Source organism: Thermobia domestica, chromosome 3 (genome assembly GCF_964235325.1).
Source record: "Thermobia domestica chromosome 3, izTheDome1.hap1.1, whole genome shotgun sequence".
Lineage (NCBI taxonomy): Eukaryota > Metazoa > Arthropoda > Insecta > Zygentoma > Lepismatidae > Thermobia > Thermobia domestica.
The window spans coordinates 128,562,930-128,585,821 of record NC_137456.1 but is presented as its reverse complement, the minus strand read 5'-3'; the positions used below and the strand labels follow the sequence as shown (position 1 = coordinate 128,585,821).

Sequence of the window (22,892 nt, the reverse complement as noted above, 5' to 3'; positions counted from 1 at the left end):
AAAAAACATGACCAAAAACTCTTTTTGAAGCATGCTCCAAGTAAATTACGTATACTACACAGAGACCAATTGTAATCCGTTAGGGTGTTATACTAAAAAATATGAGCCTAAAAAGTTAACGGGATAAGTATCCTAAATGTATCATATCCACCTATAGAAATGCAAAATACTTTTATTCTAAACATTTCAGTCATATTTCAGATTACTCTTCACGTACTCCAGTTCAATGGATAGTAATCATATGAAAAGAAATCTTTCAGCGTAACGTCCCACGGTTATTATGCCCTTTCGGCTAAGGAAAACGGATAGGCCTAATTGAGGTAGGTGAGTGATGATGGAAGAGTTGGTGGAATGAGAATGTGGGAGGGAACGGGAGTACCCCGAGAAAATTCACGAACACGATGTTCGTTCGCCACAAATTTATTTGGCCGGGGATCAAACTAGGACTCCATCAGCAGAGGTAAGAACTCTACCACTAAGCCACCATGTCTTCCTAGTAATCATATTTTAAAAAAATGTTTTTACAACTTACAAATAGTATGTGCGTTACTGTTAAGGAGCACGTGTGTTACTGTTGGCAACTAATGAAATAGATTTCAGCGCCAGAAAGGTTCTGTTTTCCTGATTTTTCTCGAAAACTGCGCATAAGAATTTACCGCTAAGCATGTTATTTTTTTTTCAATTCGATGTAATCTATTGATTGATATGAGTCTCATCTTTAGGCAATATTATAGTTACACAAAAATTAAAGTTTAACTGTTAATCATAAGAGTTATATTTCATTAAATGCAGAGTGTAGCCTTATTATAGTCATAATAAAGAGCTTAATGCAGGTATTTATCGGTTTATCAGTTTCGTCTCAATAAGTGACATGGTTCCCCTTAGAGCTTAATGTGGGTATTTATCAGTCTATCAGTTTCATCTCAATAAGTGCTATGGTTCTCGTTAGAGCTTAATGTGGGTATTTATCAGTCTATCAGTTTCATCTCAATAAGTGCTATGGTTCTCGTTAGAGCTTAATGTGGGTATTTATCAGTCTTTCAGTTTTATCTCAATAAGTGCTATGGTTCTCGTTAGAGTTTAATGCGGGTATTTATCAGTCTATCAGTTTCATCTCAATAAGTGCTATGGTTCTCGTTAGAGCTTAATGCGGGTATTTATCAGTCTATCAGTTTCATCTCAATAAGTGCTATGGTTCTCGTTAGAGCTTAATGCGGGTATTTATCAGTCTATCAGTTTCATCTCAACAAGTGCTATGGTTCTCGTTAGAGCTTAATGCGGGTATTTATCAGTCTATCAGTTTCATCTCAATAAGTGCCATGGTTCTCGTTAGAGCTTAATGTGGGCATTTATCAGTCTATCAGTTTTATCTCAATAAGTGCTATGGTTCTCGTTAGAGTTTAATGCGGGTATTTATCAGTCTATCAGTTTCATCTCAATAAGTGCCATGGTTCTCGTTAGAGTTTAATGCGGGTATTTATCAGTCTATCAGTTTCATCTCAATAAGTGGTATGGTTCTCGTTAGAGCTTAATGTGGGTATTTATCAGTCTATTAGTTTTATCTCAATAAGTGCTATGGTTCTCGTTAGAGCTTAATGCGGGTATTTATCAGTCTATCAGCTTCATCTCAATAAGTTTCATGGTTCTCATACAGTATACATTTTTAGGTTTTCAATAAAAATCCATTTCTCTCCTGACATTTTCTCGAAAACTACTAATGAGCTTTTTTATACTCATCCATATCATTTTAGTCAGCATAATGAGATTTGTCGATTCGTATATGTGTCAGCTCTGGACATCTTTTTCCCCTTAAACTATAACAATATTGGAGAATTTATAATACACTGTTGTGAACTTCATCAAAATAATTTCATACTTATCGAAACAAAATTAATAGAGAGAAAATTGGTTACCCGTGAAACTAATCTTAATGTATTTTGTTCTGAAAGTTACAACTTATAGCTGTTTTCAGACACTTTTTGGTTGATTGGTGTGTGGTCAGCTCATCGGTTTCCACTGTCGCCACTTTTATCTTTTTACACTGAAATTCACATATACCTATTGTTGCCAGATTTGTAAAATCAGAAAGGAGGACACTTTGACTTTAAAAAATTCACAAAGAAAATGCTTTTACCAGAACTTAAGTTTGCTTCTAAATATTATCAAACAGCACATTTTAAAGAAAAAGAAAAAATATTGAAATTAATACATTATTAAAGTAAATTAATACAAAAAAGTACAACTACAAAATGATGACTCACTAGCAGGCAGCAATGCTAATAATACTTCTTGTTCGTTTGAGCTGCTTCCATCAATGATTTGTCACTTAAGAACCTATTATACATTGTGCCACACAAACATGTTTCAGAATCACCATAACTATTATAATTCGTACAGATTTGAAGTTCAGCCTTCACAGTATCAACACTAAGTCTATTTTTAACATCAGTCTGAAGTAATTTCATTCTTGAGAATATTCTTTCATATTCCGCATTACAATTCGATATGGAGAAAATGTAAAATGCCACGAGTTTGAAATTCCATAAATTTGTATGTTGGGTTCATCAAATACAGTACTGTAGTGTCCCACGATCAAGTATTTAATAAAGTCGTGGTACTAATAACTTATTTATCCAATCTCTATTCTGGCAATATTTTATGCATTTTAAAATTTTGTTGGCCTGTTTTATTAATTAGTCTCCAAACTCAAAAAGGATGACAAAAGCGCGTCAGGCTTAGGTACAAAGCCGGACATCAATTTTTATGTCGAAAAGCCGTACTGCCTAGCTAAAAGCCGGACGTCTGGCAACCCTACTTATATCTCTTTTCAATATCCCATCAATTTCTGGATAGCGCTACTTAAAATCTTATACAACCACTGAGAATCGAACTCGGATGACGCACAACGAAAGCTCGTGCGTTAAATACTCGAATACACGTGAGCATCATTTACTATTTAAACAATATATTTTTGGTCTGTAATTAAGATGAAAATCATAATTGCTTACCACTAATTTATATGATGACATAAAAATTTTTGATGTTAATAAATTTTTCGTGATCATTTACTCTTGCAGTTCACATTTGCACTCGGAACACGTTGATGATAAACTGGAAAGAGTAGAATAACGATCTTGTACTTTTCTCCTCTGGATCACCGCATATGGAAACAATGATCAACACAGAAACACCTGACGCTGAAGCATCATATTTCGTTCAGACTGACGTGAATTTTGAAATAATACATACACTCTTTTCTCTTGTGAGAGCATATTTTATTTGTGCTAACTTTACAGAAATAATGGACGAGGCGTGTATTGGTGTATCACCTTATGTCTCCCCTAACACATACTTTCTTTTTTAAAGGCAAAATGGGAAAAAAGCTTTGTTCTTCCCTCGATTCACTTGTTCACTGGGAGTGTGATAGGGTAATTCTTGGCTGCTAACGTGTCTGTCACCTCTGCAGATATTGATCAAGGGGAAAAAAGTATTTTACAGGGGATGGTGAGAGATTACCATGATCTCTTCTCTTCATGCTTTCGTTTTTGTAGCGAGGTTTTTATAGCGCTACTCAGACAATTTGAGTCTTAATTTTTATTATGTGCTTACTACTCCGTTTCAAGGTAAGTGTAAAACGTGAGCAACTCGCCAATCGAAATAAACCCTTCTTCTATCTTTAGCTCTAATTTTGCAGTATCCAGAATAATTTATCCAAATTCGAGAGATATTGAAATTTTTATCAAAGATAAATATTACAAGAGGAAAGAGTCGGCAAGCCTAACCCAGAAGCTCCCGACGTGCAAAACTGTGAAACAAGCCTTTGTTATTCCTTATACCCATTTAAACATCAGTTCCTAAAGATAGTGTAAATAAAGAACCACATACAAGACGAGTCAAGCCGAGCTCTGCCACCAAATATAGCGATCTTGGACGACGATCCGCTAGTTGCCCACCAACTGTGGTTTAGATCTGGCCAGTAGTTACCGAGAAATAAAGTACTACATATATACACATGCGTATTGAAACTATAATCTCATATGCTTATTCCGGAAGATAATAAAGATTGAAAGATTAATTATGGACGCATGATATTGATGTGTTCTCAAAATACAAAAGAGAATACAAAATGTTAGAAAAGCACAAGAATCAATCATTCAATTCAATGATTCTGTTTGATTTTGCTATGAACCTTAGAAACGTATTCTTTATTAAATTTCATTATACATACATACATGTATTATACTAGCCTTCGGCTAGCTGGGGACTTTGCCCCCAGATCCTAGCTTACGGCCGCACATCTCATATTCCAGCCTTTCCTACAGTTATTCGCAGGACAAGAATACGTTTATGGCATTATTCTTTACGAAAAATTTAAATTTCTTTCTGCCTTAGAGTAGTCATTTCAATCACAGTGTCATGATAAAATTCCACGTCGGCCCAAGTGTTAAATGTGTTCAAAAATTCAGTTTCAAATAGTTCACCCGTTTTTCTGTGATGATGAAATTGACAACGATTATTTTTAAATGACCTCAAAATCATGTTCATGTATTTAAAAAAAAATAGAAACTGACCCCTTCTTTCATTAAAAAGACAATCTCCGGAAACGCTGTGACGCAATTTCTGTGACATATGTCCACCTGTTTAGAATAAGAAGTTTATGTACCAAGTTTCGTATCCCTAATATGTCTAATCTCAAGGGCTTCCGAGATGTGGCCATCTTATTATAACAATTGCTTTTTTTCTTCCCTTCAGAATAAAATAAAAGACGCTGAAACACGGCTTTAATTGATTTAAATTAAAATACTAAATACCAATTTCCATATCTTTAACCTTAAAGAATTTCGAGATATGGCCATCCTATTACAACAATTGTAACTACCATCCTTTTTCCTCCCACTTTTTTTCTTCATTCTAGAAAAAATATCGAAAAGAACGCTTGAACACTTATTTAATTATTTTAAATGAAAAGTATAAACACCAAATTTCATGTCTTCAACCTTAAGGAATTTTGAGATGTGGTCGTCTTATTTTAACAATTGCAATCCCACCTTTTTTCCTTCCGCTTGCTTTCTTCAATCGTAGGGGAAATTAAAAAAAAAAAACGGTGAAAAACATATTTAATTATTTTAAATGAGAAGACTAATTTTTAAAAAATCCTTCCTTAGCGGTAACTTACATTGCAAATGTTAGGCACTGTCAAAATTGTAAGTTTCCATTTTAAGCGGTTTGACCTGGGCGTTGATTGGTCGGTCAATCACTTCAATCACCGGTAGATGGAAGTTTTTTTTCTTTATATAAATTTTATGCCGTAATTTCCGTGCTACTAAAAATGGTTCTTTCTAATTAATCAATGTTTTTGTATAAAAGAGTAAATGTGACTCGCTTATCAACGCCGAGGCCGCCTACTATAACTAGAAACGTGAAATTTGAACAGAGAACTCATTTTGTCACGCAAGGAAGGAATAACATATTCTTATACATATTCTAGAGTAAAGATAGTTCCTTTGTCTTTTTTACTAAGAATAGGATATGTCACCAATCCCTGAAGCTAGAGAGATGAAACTGTATACAAATTTCTCATATAAAATAACTGAAAACGTGTTTCAGAATTTTTTTTTTTTTTAAACTTATCTAAAGGGAAAGAGGGCAATGTTGTATTCATTTTTCCGTTGCAGTATTTAGAAATTGCCCAATGGCAGGATTTATTTAAGTTAGAGCTGTGAAATTGCGTATAAATGGTCTTTAAAAGAATACGTGTTTCGGCATTTTCGAAAATTCTGTTCCTAAAGAGGAAAAAAGGGGCAATTTTTGTAATTTTCAAATCTCCGATTTTCTTGTCTTTCTTTTCTTTTCTTTCTTTCTTTTTTTTTTTTAATCAGTAAAATGCTCAATGTGAGTATGAGTTTAAGTTAAAGGTGTGAAATTCGGTATTTAAACACTTAATTAAAAATGAGCGAGCACGTAATGTTGTCGAACGATTTCTCAAGTTTCCGGTTTTATATTCGTTAAGGCTTATTCTTCCTGTGCGAGATACGGGCACTTCTGCTAGTATACCGTATAATAAGTAAACATTATGTCCATGAGTGTTCTCTGGTTCTTTCCGTTTTAATGTAGTCCAGTTACTTTCCGCCAATTCGTGCATTATCATATTTTCAGGGGTTAAATACAATGAGATTGTAATGTAAATAGCGTCATTGAATATTTAGGAACCCAAAGAAAAGTAATGATGATTCAGTGATAGAACCTCTGCTATGACGGGTCTTTGGTTCAATTACAGAGCATGTGAGTTTGTGGTGGAGAACATAGTTTCCGTGGGTTTTCTTGGAGTTGTTCCGTTTTCTCACATTCTCATCCACCACTTTTTTTTTCGTTATAATTCACTCTTATTAATGTTCTGTTTCATTTTGCGTAAACGAGAAGTCAACTATTCTCTTTGTTGCATATTATTTCTAAAACGCCAAGTACTAGTGAGGACAAAATTTTTTAAAATCTTTTTTCTTTCTTCTTCTTTTTTAAGTGCTGAAGTAGTTATTTCCTTGTTAAGCCAATTATACAGTTAATATATGTGTATTTAAAAAAACTGTTAAATTGGCCACCTAACGTATTCAGTGAAACCTGTTAAATTGGCCACCTAACTTGGTTACTTGCGTAATTTTCGCGCAAGTCTATGAAACCATGTAGACACAGCCAAGTGCTACCGTTATTCTGTAAGTTGGACGTTTTATCATTTTTATTTGTTCTGTTGACGTACAAGTTACACAGATTTTACGGTATTTCTAATCGTTATTTAATATAATATTCTATATTTATTAATGTTTTATGTTCAAAGATCAGCATAAACGTGAAGAATCTAACCTGAGATATTTTGGCTACAATATAATACAGTACAGTGAAATAAAATGAAATTAAATCTTTAAATTTAAGGTCCCACGATTATCTCTCTCAGGCTAAGGGAGACTATGCTTAAAGCAAATGAATGATGGAAAAATTGATGGAATGAGAAAGTGGGAGGAAACGAAAGTACCTCGAGAAAATCTACGAGCTCCATGTTGTCCACCACAAACTTACTTGGGCGGGGATCGAATCAGCGACCCTACGTACCAGAGGTAAACGCTTTACCACTGAATCACCGTGCTCTCAATACAGTAAAATGAAGATTATATTACGGGGTAGTAGAACAGAAACCACTTTAAAATTTGATCTAAAAATACCAAACGACATTAAAGGGAAAATATAATTTCAGAGCATGGTTTTCACTTTAAACAACGTGTGATATCATATTTTCAAAGCTGTCAAACTTCTTTCGGCTGTACAAATTCTTGTCAGAGGTCGCGCACGTGCTTTGCAAACAGACAAACTTAAGAAAAAAAAGTTTGGATCGTTACCATACCAGAGAAAAGGAAAGTTATGTATATGAATGAATACATGTTAAGCGCTACCTGTTAATTTGCTTACGTTAATAACGTTGTCCTTTGCCCCCGAGAGTTTAATATCCGTTATAAGTATTACTTTTCCTTTCAACGGAACAGTTTCTGTTCTGTTTTGTTTTGTTTTTGCCTAGAGCTCTCTCTCTAACTCTACGGAATAAAAGAATAACTACTTTTTTCGAAAAATCGTGAATTTTGAAGAGGAAGAAATGTTTTTCTTTCTTTTTTTTATGTATGTGTGTTCTTCAACTTCGTGCTACGTTTAATAATCTTTTTTGAAAAAAAAAGAAACCTTTAGCTAAGTTCTAACATTATGTATACAGTAACTGTTTTTTTTAAAACTTTTCCCGAGGCACTTAACACTTAAACAAACATCTTATAAGTACATACGTCAAAAATATAAAAGAAGGGGGAAGAATATTTTTTTTAAAAAAATGCCCTTTTTATTGACTTGTGAAGTACCATAACTGCAATATTACAAAATATTCGTGAATTAAAACTGCAGCAGATCACAGGCTATGCCAAGATTTTTCCTCACGAACGGGAAATTAGTAGAATGTCGAAAATATCTTGTCTGTGCGTGTATATATATATATATAGTTATGTGTAATGGTTCAATGGCCAAGAAACAACTAGAACTTCAGTGATGTCCTAACAATAGGGGTGAAAAAAGAAAGAAAGAAAAAGAAAATAATACTTCCAGGTTTGATTCAAATTAAAATTCTTGTTTTTTGCGTAAACACGTTAGTCTGTTTGTGATGTAACTGCAATGTGTCCTCTTCCGCAATGAACGTTTTTTAATCCTTTTTTTGTGTGTGTCATTCTACTTAGTTCCAAGGTTCCGGCGCCTCGAGTATGGGCAACAGAATTCACAAAAGGAAATTTAAATATTTGCAAGCCATGTTTCTTTGTATACGAGGATGATTCCGAAAGTAATGCCTCCAAGGTGATACCTTTATTTGTGTTTGACAGATGGCACCGATACAGGTATCAGTGGAAAACGTGCAATGTCAGCTGCAAATGGTGGCATCATTTTTCAACATAGTCCCCATTACGGTCAACACACTTGCCCCAACGCGAAACAAGGTTTTTCATGCCGTCGGAGAAGAATTGTGGTAGCTGGTGGCAACACCCAATGTTACTATGGCAACACCAGTGCCGAACTGCTGCTTCCACCTCCACGTCACACTGACGCTTCGTTTCTGAGTCGTAATGGCAGGGCCGATTGGACCGATTTCTCCCAATCGGGCCCCGCGCTAGTGCCGTCTACTCTACTGTCCAGTCTAATCTACTCTCCAGTGCCGTTTTAACAGCCCATTAGGCCCCAGAGCAAACAAGTGTGTTGTGGTTCCTATGAATAAATTTTGCTCCTATTACATGTAATTAATACATTCCATTCTGCTTCTCGGGGTCCCAACCAATTGGCTATGGTACAGTTAAGATGGCTCTGCTATTCTTGGTTGTCAAGTACATGCAACATATTGCAATACAGGTACATTCATGGATTCCACAAGGGAGGGTATGGCATCTCCCTAACGAATAAATGAATAATTTGTATTAAGTTTCCGGGCACAAGCAAATATTTTCTGAATTTAATGCTGCAGTAATTTATTTTTTACGTTCTGTTTTAAAAAATAGATATTATATCCAGGGAGTATTGTGCACACTCCCAACGCCCCTAACACTTCCCCAAATTTCGTTAAACACACTCCTGGCGTAAAAATATTGTTTTCTTTGAGTTTATGTAAAAGTGCATATCATGATTCTGGGTGTACACCCTCTTTTATTTTGAACACCTCACTAAGTAAAAGTTTCTGGTGTTCTTACTGATTATGTTATGTGATACTACCATGAATACCAAGATGGTATCAAATAAATCAGCCTCAGTGCGACTTCTTTGCATAGCCTTTCTATTATTATACAAAACTAGAGGACAAACTTTGCCCTCTCCTGCGAAAAATCCCGTGGATGTACTTTTTTTTTAAAAAAAATCAAGTCAGGAAAACCGAATGTATACTAGTGTGTGCTGAATAGATGGCTGTTATAGAGGCATGTCTTCTAACTCGAATAATCCAATGGAAAATATGAAGGGTGTAAGGCAAGAACATGGTGACCCACAATTTTGCAATTGCTGCGTTTTGCAGCACCCGATAGAGAGTAACGCATACCGCTTCGTTTAATCTTGTCCGTTTAATCCTTAATGTATAGTCTTACGTGGAAAATCAGCTTTCCGACTTTGAAAATGAATTGTGCAGCAGGAAACCTCTAATTTCTTACAATAGTCATCCATCTTCCATCAGTTCCTTAAGGTTTTTGATAATATCATCACCATTTCATTTTATTTGCAGTCGATAACAATTTCATGCTGATTATACCTTTGATAAGTAGCTACCTACGATGTTCTCACTAGCGTACATTATGTTTTCCTGACTTGAATTATTTTCAAAAACATACAGCTGTTAAGAAATCTTTGAACCATCGAATTCATATCAATGTGCATTTGATTTTGTCTTACAAATATTAACTCAATGCAAACATAGACTTCACCATTGTATTTCTCGTAAAATTCTAGCCCAATTTGGATATATTATATGACTCCCTTTTTATTTAAAAAAGTCGAGCGAGATACAAGATGGCCGACTTCAAAATGGGGGCCGTGATAAGCATACCCTTAGATAGATGTCTGTCGGTCAGTGTGTTTTTATTTTTCATCCCTTTATCCGTTTACAAATAAAATGAAATTTTCTAGCTTGAAACATTGTTATGGCTTCTTCTGATCAACCAGGTTTTTGGCCACTGGGGCCGTCTTTATGGACGGAAGCACTTTAAGTGATAAATCACTTTTTGCTTATTTCCTTTCACGTTTAATGTCAATTGTTTGAATGCCATAAAATGGTATATGTTCTATTTGAAAAACTATAATTTTGTGTTGGGATGGCAACACTGCTTCTGTGACACTAGTGCCGTGTTCTTGGTTACGTGTCTCCCTCCTGTAGGTATCAGGCAACGTGCATACATTTTTCATATTCTGCCTTTTTCCTGTGGTTTTTGGGGTATAATTCGGCACAGCCTCACCGGGTAACTGCTTGGTATATGTATTATATGTAGCGGGTAAACAAGGCATTTCTGCATCGAGTGACTATCACTACGATGATTAGCGACCCACAATTAGTCAGAGTACCAATTTTCATAAATATCTAGCTGTCACGGTTCGCATACGTCCCTTGTAAGAATGATTTCTCTTTGATATTCCCGTTAAAACTGTCTTGTCGATAATCCGGCAATATAGCTAATCCGATACGTGCCGGATTTAGGCTGCTTAGGTGAATTGTTTTCAATCAAACCTCGCATGAGAGCTTATTCTAGTCTTGGAGTATGAAGTACATACAACAGCTCATTAAAATATACGATTTTGCTGACAATCCCAATGAAGGAGTTTTTTCCGAAGTTGAAAATGATCAAAACTTACTTGAAGATCATCAATTCAGCAAGAATTTGAAGTTTGACCCTTTTTTCTCATCGAGTCCTAGATTAACAGGAGTTTGGACTTTTAGACAAAATTCTAAAAGACATCGCAGAGAAAAATCACAAGAAAAATAAGCTTCTCATGGTGAAAAGGAATAATAAAACGACTCATAGTTTGAGTGTTAAGTGATTTTTAGAAGTTCAAAAAAGTAATTTATTTCTAACAGTGCACTTAAATGTTCATTTTCTTCTGAACAAAAATAAATCTTTCACAGTTACTAAAACAAGTGATATTGTGATTATGTACTTTTTACAGATGATCTACAAATATTGTTAGTTACTTGTATGTTATTTTATATTAAAATCTATATACGTGTTTGGTTTATTAACTTACATGCATTTTTATTTATAATTCTTGACACTACTTGAAGATGGTAATATAGTAATATATAAACATATGATACTTAGATAGACTAAAGAAAACTGGATGATTTGAGTATGAAAATATTAATTGAAGAAAAGGAGGATATTTTGCTAGAAACTGTGTATGGCTTCTTACTTCTAAGAACTGAAAGGACCTTTCAACGACTACAGTTTCAGCTTTCGGTCCAATGGGTGGTTATGGAAGGATGGGTGGCTAACCCTGGGGCCGCTCTATTTACGACTATACACCCAGTAGCAAAACAATCGTCCGAAAAGTGGTGAAAGGTGCTAGTCAGGTATATAATATTTGTTTGTATGTTTTTCAGCAATGAAAATTATGTTTGTGTTAATATTATCAGCCCAGCTTATGTAGCAGCGCTTTCACTTTTATCAATTTCTGTACGCTTCATTGCCTTACATCTACAAGCTTCAATTTAAGAAACACATCAAATATCACATTCTAATTCTTTACCTCGGAAACCACATTATAAACAAATAATTACATATAAGTATCGTAAAATGTCACTGAAATATATTACGCAACACTATCAACACTTTCTTCACAAATTTGCTTGTTCTGACGTCATGAAAGAAAAATCATGCTGTGAACACCCTGGTAATTGCTATCGAATATCAGACAATTGGTAAAATTGTTCTTCTTTTACACTGCAACGACATAAGTGTATAATAAAATACAATTTCCTTGTGTCGTTCACTTATTATCTTGTAATGTTTTACTATTTCTAAAGGTTAATTATCATGACTTCTACAGAAAATTAAGTACATATTTTTCATACATATAAACTGGGATGAAACGTATGAATGATTTATGATTTTAATCATTGCAACCTTTTCATTTAGCTAGTTCGTGATCCCTACAAAACGTGTAATTTGTATGAAGTTCTGAGAGGCAGATAGCAAGAGAAAGAAAGAAAGAAAGAAAGCACAATGTAATTGAAAACCGTCCAATGTGCATACACTTTTGTTATGATACTGTTGTAGCTAAGATTTCAAATCAAGTTAGAAAGAAACACCTTAAGTTGCGCGAACTACGTACAGTTATATCGTTGCTTGATTTCTGTGGAACTGGAATGACTACACATTGTGCAATACAATTTTCGTTACATGTAGATATGACGCCTATATTTGAAATTATTCATAGTATTCTGTACTCTTCCAGAATGTTAATTTTCATCTACCTTGAATGCTAACATTTCCTTTTGCACTTCCGTAAAAACATGCCCTTTTTTTTAATGGCTTCTAATTTACTGCATGTAGGAGGGTGTCTATACTCTATATCAGCGTCTTTTTAAAAGCGGTATTGCACCATAGGTTTGCTATACAAAAATCATAGAGTCGCTATATAAACGAAAACCTGCATCTTAAAATACGATGCATCCTCAATCCTAATTTATTACCGAACTGAACTACTTCTAGAAAAAAAAGCATTATGTAGTTTTTTCTTTTTCCTTCATAATAGAAGAGTTCTCTTTTGATCTCATATAGTTATGTTAAATCTCTCCTCGAAAACTCAAAGCTTTAGATGCCTCTTTCAATTCTCAGTATTACATATCAATTCACTAGACACCATGCTGCAGACTGGACGTACAAGTGGAAGAAAAGATTCTTAATGAGCTTGCAAATTGAAAAATCTAGGGAGACATTCCGTTCTAGTCTTCGCAAAAGTCTGCGTAGAGCAAACTAACGCAAGAAATGCAAAAGTCATACAATGTCAATTATCGCAAATTTTGCGTTACGTTGATGTAATTCGCTACGGAATGTGCCCGCTCATCTTTCTCTTTGGAAACTAGATAACTAGCGAAAACGCGATTCCACTGAACTAGCGAAAGAAAAGTAATTATCGGTTTACAACTTAAAGTAGAAAAACACTCATAATACAAGCATAATTTGGCTGGAATAGAGAATAAGAAATTAACGATTGTATGAAATACATTTACAAGTAGGGCCTACTGTTTTTTTTTGTCATAAAAATGTAAGTGTATTTCATGGGCTGCGTAATGCCAATTCCTCATTTCTTGATGGCACTACAGATTCAGCATTTAATAAGAATGCTCATGTAGACACATTAAAAACCAGATACAGGCAATCTGTAGAATGACGAAGTTAATACTCTTAATAAAACAATGTCATTATTATCCCTTTAGTTTGCTTTTCATTATCATACATACGAGGTGGTATCCTTTTCTACGTGATCACTGTGCTTAGTGACACATTTTTTTCCAGCAGTTCTTAACTTTCCTTAAGCTCGTTTTGTAAAAGTCTGCTGCAGTTTGGCTTTGAAACCATAGTTCAACCTCAGAAATGATGTCATCACTACTGTCAAAATGGCGTCCTCTGAGTAGACGTTTCCTTTCTTGGAAGAGAAAGAAGTCACTTGGTACTAGGTCCCTTGAATATGGAGGGTGGAGCAATATTTCATATCCTAATTCCACTGCCTTCATTATGGATGCATGGGCAGCATGAGTTGGTATATTGTCTGCCAATAGCAGTACTCCTTATGTGACTAATCCATGAAGTTTCTTCTTCAGTTCCTCTCCTAACTTAGTCAGGAGGTGGGAATGATAGGTATTAGTAATAGTTTACCCCTGTAATAGTACCTGTCATGATGAACCCTTCACAGTCCCAGAAAATGGGAATCATCACCTCGGCAAACTTCTGCACTCGTGCCTTTTTAGGGACGGAGGGGTGTGTCCATTGTTTGCTCATTTCCTTTGTTTCTGGATCATAAAAGATAAACCCACCTTTCATCCATTGTCATTAGTCTTGCAGCATCCTGGCGATTTCTTTTCTGGAAAGGCGTGAGCAGTCGTGGCACCTACCATACTGACACTTTTTTAACACGCATCTGGTTGTAAATGATATTTCAGGCAGACCCATAACTTATACCTATTACACAACACTTTCAATGATTATCCTCCTGTCTTCCATTATAATCTTCTCAACTTTCTCCGTCAAGTTGGTATTATCAGTAAAAAATGATCTTCCAGATCTGGAAGCGTCCACGGTGGTCATGTGTCCAGAATGGAATTACCGTTTCCACTTGTATACTATTTCATAGGATGGGCTTTTATTTCCATAGACTTCTTTTATTTCTTCGTGGATCTGCTTTGCTGATCTCCCATGAAGAAAGAGGAAGTTAACGATGCTCTCTTCTTCAAGTTTGTCAAACAGTGTTTCTTCCAGACATGTTTTTAGGGGGGCACTTCCCCCCGGAGGAGACCAAAATAATGCGTCTATAATATAATAATAAATAGAATAGTACCAGCAGTGCCCCCCGGAATACGAATGTGCTTTCCGGAATATACTTTCTGAAGGAAACACTATTGTCAATCATCGGGGGAGGGGGGTAAAGAGTTGTTCTAACAAGTCCAGAATTTGCATGGGTAACATGAAAAGACCTAACTATAAAATTCATGGCCGAGGGTGTTCGTACTTCATCACCTTTCTGGGTGATTGCACGAACAATTTGTTACCTCCTCGTATTTATTCTTATACAGAAATTGTCTGTTTTTATTATTTTATGTCCAAGTAAGATAATAAAATAAATAATTTAAATAATTTAAGTTTTCATTGGTGCGGAAAATGCTATACAAAAATTGCGATAGAAAAAATTTGTTTTGTAAATTGCTACGCAAAAAGCAGTCTTAACAAACGCTGATTATACATAGCTAGATATTTAATAGAATTAAAACATTGAAATAAGATTACACCTAAGTATTCAAATTACAACCCATTTTTCGTGAACTAAACCTATATTGAAAGAATTTTAAAATGACTTTATTATGTTTCTGTGGTATGTTTAGACTACGAATAGTTCGCAAACAATGAACCGATACCACGATGGTTTAAAAAAAAATAAATAATAAACATTTCTAATGTCAGGAAAGCAGAATATTTATTTCGTCGTTGAACTTAACTAAGTAAAGTTTAAGATACTCGAACCGCATAATAGAACGGGAACACACAGTCCGGACTATTTCCATTTTCTATCGACACTGGCGGCATCTTGCAACCCACGTCAGCTTTTTAAAATTCATCTGTCGTTTATTTCTCTATGACTAATTTATTGCTAGACGTTTGTTTCGGAGGTTCGACATGATTACAGGATGGTATGAAAGATTATGTTTATGAAGTGTCTGCATGTTTTTAAAAATATTTTTTACCTGGTTTTGATAATTTTTCTAATCTAATCTTAACATAAATAATCTCATCAACAATCAATATTAATACATTTAATCAAATGTGTACAACCAAGAAAAAAGACAGAAAAGAAATAGAAATCTTACCAAGAAAGCAACAGCTTGTGAAAAGCCAAGGAACAAATTTGAAAATGTTAAAACTAGGATTATGAAGACCTACCGTAACCAAGTTTGTAACATTATTTATTTTAAACAATTATTACCTGAAATCAAATAATCAACTTTTAACATGAATATTAATAGATATTGAAATTATAAAATAAGAGAACTAGATTATTTACAAATGGTGGTCAGGGACACCATTATTAACGTATTTTGTGATACTTTGTGAAAGTACTAATTGGAAATATGGTGTTTGTGGAACATAAAGGTAATTTGTAACCAATAACACATCAAGGATCGTATCTCCGCAATAATTCATTTGCATAGACAAGTTGGAACTAATTCCGCATCTAATATAATAATAATTATATATATAACATTATGGGGTTAATTTAGAATTTAGATTGTTGTGCGTAGAACAATCAAAAAAAACTCTGGAAAGTATTGTTTTCTAGCTGGTGCAGTAGCTTTTTAATTGTTGAGTTGATAAATAAATATTTTCAGCTCGAACTTCCAATGAGATTACTTGTTTGAGTCTCGCGAGAAAACCATAGTAATCCAGCTTAAGTCGCTAGATGGCAACAGCAGTACTTTCATACCATTACACAGTACACAAACTTTCCCTACTATTTAAAGTTTACTTTCTCGTATATCTCCACTGAAACAAAAGTATCAATCGACAGAGTGATTTTACCTTTCTTACTTTGATCCATTCCTATGCTTGATCTAAATTTAAAAGAAAGAAAAACGCTACATTCTGTGACAATTGTGGCGAGAGGCTACAAAATCAAATCTGTTGGAAGCTGCTAAAAGTCATAAAATGGGTTAGCTCAAAGCTTCTAAGCCCACGATAGCCATTTTGTAACTAAAACACTATGTAACGATAATAATATACAGTATAACTCCAACAGTAAGTTCATAAGAATAAATAGCCACTTTGCAATACATTTAATTTTATTGAAATTCCATGTTACATACTCAGGCATATCCTCTATACCAGCGTTTCCCAACCGGTGTGCCGCGGAAAACTGGTGTGCCGTGAATGGGTCGCTGGTGTGCCGCGAGTAAATCGAAACAAAATTATTAATTCTATAGCAATTAAATTGCAAGACATAGGGAAAAATGTATATTTGTATTTCACATAACTATGAACGTCTACTATGAATCTACAATTTTAAGTTTCATACCGCGTTACTTTTCTGTACGTTTTTAATATTGAAGAAAGTATTTGGTATCATTATGACCATTATTCCTTCTTTATTGTTGCCAACTATTTCGTAACTTGAAATTTTAAAATATTCAATCCTTTTGACAAAACAAACATGTATACGTATTACCTACATTTGTGTTTTAAAAGTAAAAGAGATTTGTTTGTTCGTTCGTTATTTTCCTTCTTAGTGAAAGGTTGGATCCAGTTTTCGAAAAAGAAAGTGTATTTTTAAAAACTTGAATCCAATATTTCATTGCAATTGTTTTCTATTTTTAAATTAGAATGAAAAATAAACATAATGATTTACCACGGTGGAAAACCAGTGATCGAGCTTTCTACACTGTGAGGAGATCAGTAATCACAGAAAAAGACCATGGTATTTTATATTTACATATAATGAAATCTATTAGTGTGCCGCGAGAATTAAGTTACACCCGTAGTGTGCCGCAAGTTGAAAAAGGTTGGGAAACGCTGCTCTATACGATATTAGGAAGGATCTTTTTAACTTGTCAAATTTGTAATTTTTTATTGAATAACTCATTATCAACATAACGAAACATATCACATGCGATTAAAAGTAAGAGAACAAGCATTCACATTACCAAGAATAATGCATTTTAGATAATTTTCAGTAGTTTGCATATTGCTTTCTAAATGTCATTTCAGAGTAATTTAGGAAATATCCGATATTCAGACGGTTCACTCTACTGTATCGTTTAAAATCCATGACATTCCCTATCTTCCATGCAACCTGTACAGCAGCAAAGCATTGTTGGTTGCCTACGATAAAGGCTACTTTTACTTCAGTACCCTTTACTTTCGTGTGATTTACTTTACTTCTTTATTAGTGTTGATTTAATTTACAGATTGCCTTTTGGAATTCCAAATCTTGCAGGGTTCTTGTTACGCTACCCAATCCTTTCGCATCCAAAAAGTTCAGTGAAAAGCATTGTTTAACATCTTTTTCAATCAAAAGATCCAATATATCTTCAACAAAAATTTTCTTATACGTCTTATATCTGGAAAATTACATATAGTTTAGTCAAACGCAAACTATAACTTAACTCAGTATGATGTGCTTATTCCATAGAAAATACGAAAACTTGATTTAGGAGCCGTTCAAAAATGTTGTGGCCCCTGATCCAAAATCTAATTATTGGCCAAGATTGCAATCTTTTGATGCGTTTTGTTTTGATCATTCCTAAAATTCTTGTTAATTATTGTGGATATTTTAATGCAGTTTAATGCTGCGTGTAAAATATTTTCAGTGCATAATTTTGTAATTTGAAGCAGATGAAGTGTCAATAGTGAGTTATAGGATATTGTTTCATCAGCGACACTACTTGTTTGTTCGTTTGAAGTTTATCGACACTATACAGCACCGAGGCTATATGAGACATGGACTTTCAGTTTAAGTTGTAATTCGAACAACTTTAATGCTTCCCACTGGAAATCAAACACGGAATTTTGTGGACCAAAGGCGCACGCACTAGCCACTATACCAGCGGGGAGGTTTAGCTACATTACTGTTTATCAGGAACGTACTCATTGATTTTTCTTTCTTTTTCTTTTTCTTTTTTCTTTTTTCTTTTTTTTTTTTTTTTTGTTTGCTTGAATCATGTAAGTTTCAGCAATCGTATAAAAAAATGCAATAATTGACTTTCAGAATGCATTGTAGTCATTTCATGTAATTATTTAGCCTATTTCATTGTTAAGTGTTGTTAATTTCTGTACATTTATTATTGTAAGTATAGTGATGTCTTCAAGTTACCCTGAGCAGAGAAAACATTAAGATATTTTATTCTTTAAAGTATATTACAACGTTATGACTGGCCTTCAAAACACTTGAACTGTGATGCAACTTGAGTAAATTGCTGTCCGCGTGTCTCTGAAAATATATTCTTCGCGTGCTAACATTTGTTATCTACATGCCTATTTAAATTTTAGATAATTATATTGTTCATCTACCCGAGAGAAATGTATACAAATTAAGTAAAAAAAAACTGTATTTCAAAATAAGAAAAGAAAAAAAAAACGATTCAAGCAGACAAGTTATTTGAATTTTCTTGTTAAGCACTGATATATCATTTTGAGCGAAATGGCGTACTATGACAAGACATTACAACATATAGAAAATTAAATTCAAAGAGTGAAAATTACAATTGGATCAGGAATTGAATTAGTCTAATGCTTGCTATGCCGGTGCGTTAACCACTACGCTATCCACTTTATCCCCATACTAGTAACATATTTTTTTATTCTTCAGTGTCCAGCCAGTGGAGGATTAATGCATAGGCACAGTAGGAATGTGCCTAGGGGTGTCCAACAAAAATATATTTAATAAAAAATCAATTATCGAGAACATTGGTCTTCGTGTATTATACTACTACTACTACTACTACTACTACTACTACAACTACTACTACTACTACTACTACTACTACTACTACTACTACTACTACTAATAATAATAATAATAATAATAATAATAATAATAATAATAATAATAATAATAATATAATTGATAGGCTTATTTTAGAATGAAGTACTAATCTAATACTGCACTTGCACTCTATTCTTAGAAAAAAGCAGTGCAGTTTTGATGGTAATAAGCGCCCCGATTTCATTTGCTGAAGCGCAAAGCGTCCACTTGTGTATGCACATCGTATTCGCTTCCTCTTTATTCCCTAGCAGATTAAAAAAAAAAAAAAAAAAAAAAAAAAAACTAAACAGGAGGCTCTATCAACTTGAGGTGTGCGTAGGTGTGTGTTTGAGGAGGAAACACCTAACGTCAGAGTGCCTATGGACGCCAGAAAACTTAACCTACCACTGTTTGATGGGAAGCCGGTGACTTGTGTTCGATTACTAGTCCGTACACTGCACTGAGATAATAATGATACCTACATTCTGTAAATCTAAAATAAAATTATGACGTAATTATGACTAGATAAAATTAATTCTAACCCTATTTTAGCACATCATTTTACATGAGTAATAGGAAAAATATAGTAGTAAAATATGGTACAGAATAAGTACAATAACTGAGAAACTCTCTCTCCTTTTCTTCTCCTCTATAAATAATACACTTATCGACTTACTAGGTTTATATGTTTGTGGTCAAGAAAAGTTTATATGTTTGTCTCCAATCCTTTCGACAATAAGAACTCAAAAACCACAAGTGCTAGAAACTTGCCATTTTCGCTGGTCGATTCTAAATTTTAAATAGATTGTCCAGTTCTAATGGAATATTTTAAAAACATGGCCTTTATTTCTTTATTACATTTTTAGGGGTACACTGCTAGTGTTGAAATTTTTTTTTAAAAAAGTAAAGCATCATATTCTAGGAGTTATACATTGCAACACAACACATTTGTATACAGGGGTTGCATATCTCTCAGTGGTTTATTTAATGGCCAAATGATAATGAAAAACGAAGGATAACCATTTCTTAAGTCTAAGATGAATCTTTATTGTTTGGAGTGTTTTGCCCAATGAACATCATATATCATTGACATTATAATTAATTGTGTATGAATGTATTTGCTTATTACATATTGCATGCAAGAAGAAAGAAAACACTGGTCATACATGAATTAGAAACTCCAACCGGAAGTAGGCTCAAATCTTGCAAACGGTGCGAGATATTGAAAATAATCTCCCTTTTATGGTACCCCTTGCCGATTTTTATCAAGACGTCTTTCACTTGTGTCTGTAAAAGGACATGTACAGATGTTGTGAGGAATGACGAGGAGATTCATGCTCATATATGAATGATGTGCTGTGTAGACAGCGAAGGTTCAGCTTTTTTTTCTTTGAAATATTATAAAATAAAAGTTCAATATTATAACTTTCTACAGCAAAATACTTATATAATTCACGAAATAGCATTATCTCTAAAATTATTCAAATTTAAATATCGGCAAGATAAATATCTTAAAGTGCCGGTAATTCAGGTTACATTTGATAAGGCAAGTTGATATGAGCAACTAAGTGTATCCATATTTGAGATTTTTTTTCTTTTTTTAGTGCTTTCAACTAGGACAACATTCCATTATTATATAGGCTGGTACGCTTTGTGCTGAAGTTATTGGAGAACTGACAGTCAGTATACTATAAACATATGTAAGCCCTAAGTAGCGCCATTGATTGAATGAGATAAATCAAATTTGTTTAAAAATATTTTGAGACATAAATCAAGTTTCTCTCTTAAAATATTCTCGTTTTGATATATCAACCTAAGCCCACTAAAGCTGTGTTAATAGTAATTTTTGAATTGCTTATAACCAAATTTGATTCATCTTCAGTCAACTAAATTGCAGACAACTAGACAATGTTATTGCTCTTTGAGTAAAACAATCAGCGTTTTCTCAAATATTGCGGCTTGTTGAGAAACTGATTTTCAAAACTTGAAGTAAGTCATAGGTTGCCTAATATGATAACAAAGATGTAGGAAATTGCTAATTTTTCGTTTAGGTTTTCAGGATTAATATGTGAAAATATATGGACGATGAAACAAATGAAGGCATGACAAGTTGAGTAAATCAATAAAAAAAAAAAAATGAAATTCTCAGTTTGCCGTTGTGCATTATACACTATATATAGGAAACGAATGATAAGAAAAGCAAAATGATGATGAAATGAAAAAGTGGGAGAACTCCGAGAAAACTTACAGACACGATATTGACCACCACAAACTTATGATCTGCATTTGTTTTTTTTTTTTTTGGTTTTAGTTTAACGTCCCACGCTTATGCCTGCTAGGCTAAAGGAGACGTGGAACTACTGATTATAGTGGAACCCGAACCACCTTGGTCATTCAACTGTACCCGGGAATCGAACCCGAGACCACGTGAACCGAAGTCAAGCGTGCGAGCCCCTAAACCAAGCGGGATTCTGGTCTGCATTTCAACCAGGAATCCTTCACACCAGGGGGTGAAGCTTCGTAAGTCAATAATATGTATCTCATTTAATCATATGATCTCCAAAACAATTGAAAAATATATTCTTTATGATGATTTTACAACGAATCCATTATTTCTTTAAACGGATGATACAATAATGACTGAAAGTCTTTAGTTTTCTATAAATCTAGTTCCAAAAATAGAGAATGTATATATTGCCTTCATTGTATGTTAAAATTAAATGTAATATTGATCAGGTCAGTTATATATAATTTCTCCCTTCTTTTGCTTTCCACAGCTTAAGTACAAGCGCCGTGTCTACAAGATGTTAAACTTAGATGAGAAACAGCTGAAGGCACTCCACACCCGTGCTAATCTCCGGCGCCTTGTGGACTATGTTACCAATGGCCATGTGGAGAAAATCACCAAAATGTGCTCCAAGGGGCTTGACCCAAACTTCCACTGTGCGGAAACAGGAGGTAAGTATCAGATTTACCTAGTAGTATTGGACGGGTGGTGTTCGAGATTGTTGGTGTTGATGAGACAACATGTATGTATTAGAGGGGATCCAAGGGAAGGGGGCTATAGTCTCTCCCTTAAGATCTCTTTTGGCACTTGATCAATGGATCAAATTCTGGATCTCGCCTTCGTGTATATATATATATATATATATATATATATATATATATATATATATATATATATATATATATATATATATATAGTGGCGGATCCAGGATATGATCAAGGGAGGGGCTAAGCCATAGTTTGCCACTTTATCCAGTGTAAAGTAGGATTGAAGCCCATTTTATCCAGTGTATACCTGAGCGTCATGGGGGGCTATAGCCCTTATAGCCCCCTTGGATCCGTGCCTGTATATACATACACTATGTGATCAAAAGTATCCGGACACCTGGCTGAAAATGACTTACAAGTTCGTGGCGGCCTCCATCGGTACTGCTAGAATTCAATATGGTGTTGGCCCACCCTTAGCCTTGATGACAGCTTCCACACTCGTAGGCATACTTTCAATCAAGTGCTGGAAGGTTTCTTGGGGAATGGCTGCCCATTCACGGAGTGCTGAACTGAGGAGAGGTATCGATGTAGGTCGGTGAGGCCTGGCACGAAGTCGGCGTTCCAAAAC

The 22,892-nt window shown here is 34.4% G+C and overlaps 1 protein-coding gene across 9 annotated transcripts in view; it reads left to right on the top strand.

The window, feature by feature from the left end:
• The window catches only part of Prosap (SH3 and multiple ankyrin repeat domains prosap), a 474,641-nt gene that overhangs the window by 382,821 nt on the left and 68,928 nt on the right, over positions 1–22,892 (top strand). For all 9 annotated transcript variants that reach the window (XM_081751681.1, XM_081751684.1, XM_081751680.1 and 6 more), the window contains one exon: positions 22,047–22,227. In XM_081751681.1, coding sequence (XP_081607807.1) covers positions 22,047–22,227 — 181 coding nt within the window. The remainder of the gene's footprint in view (positions 1–22,046; positions 22,228–22,892) is intronic.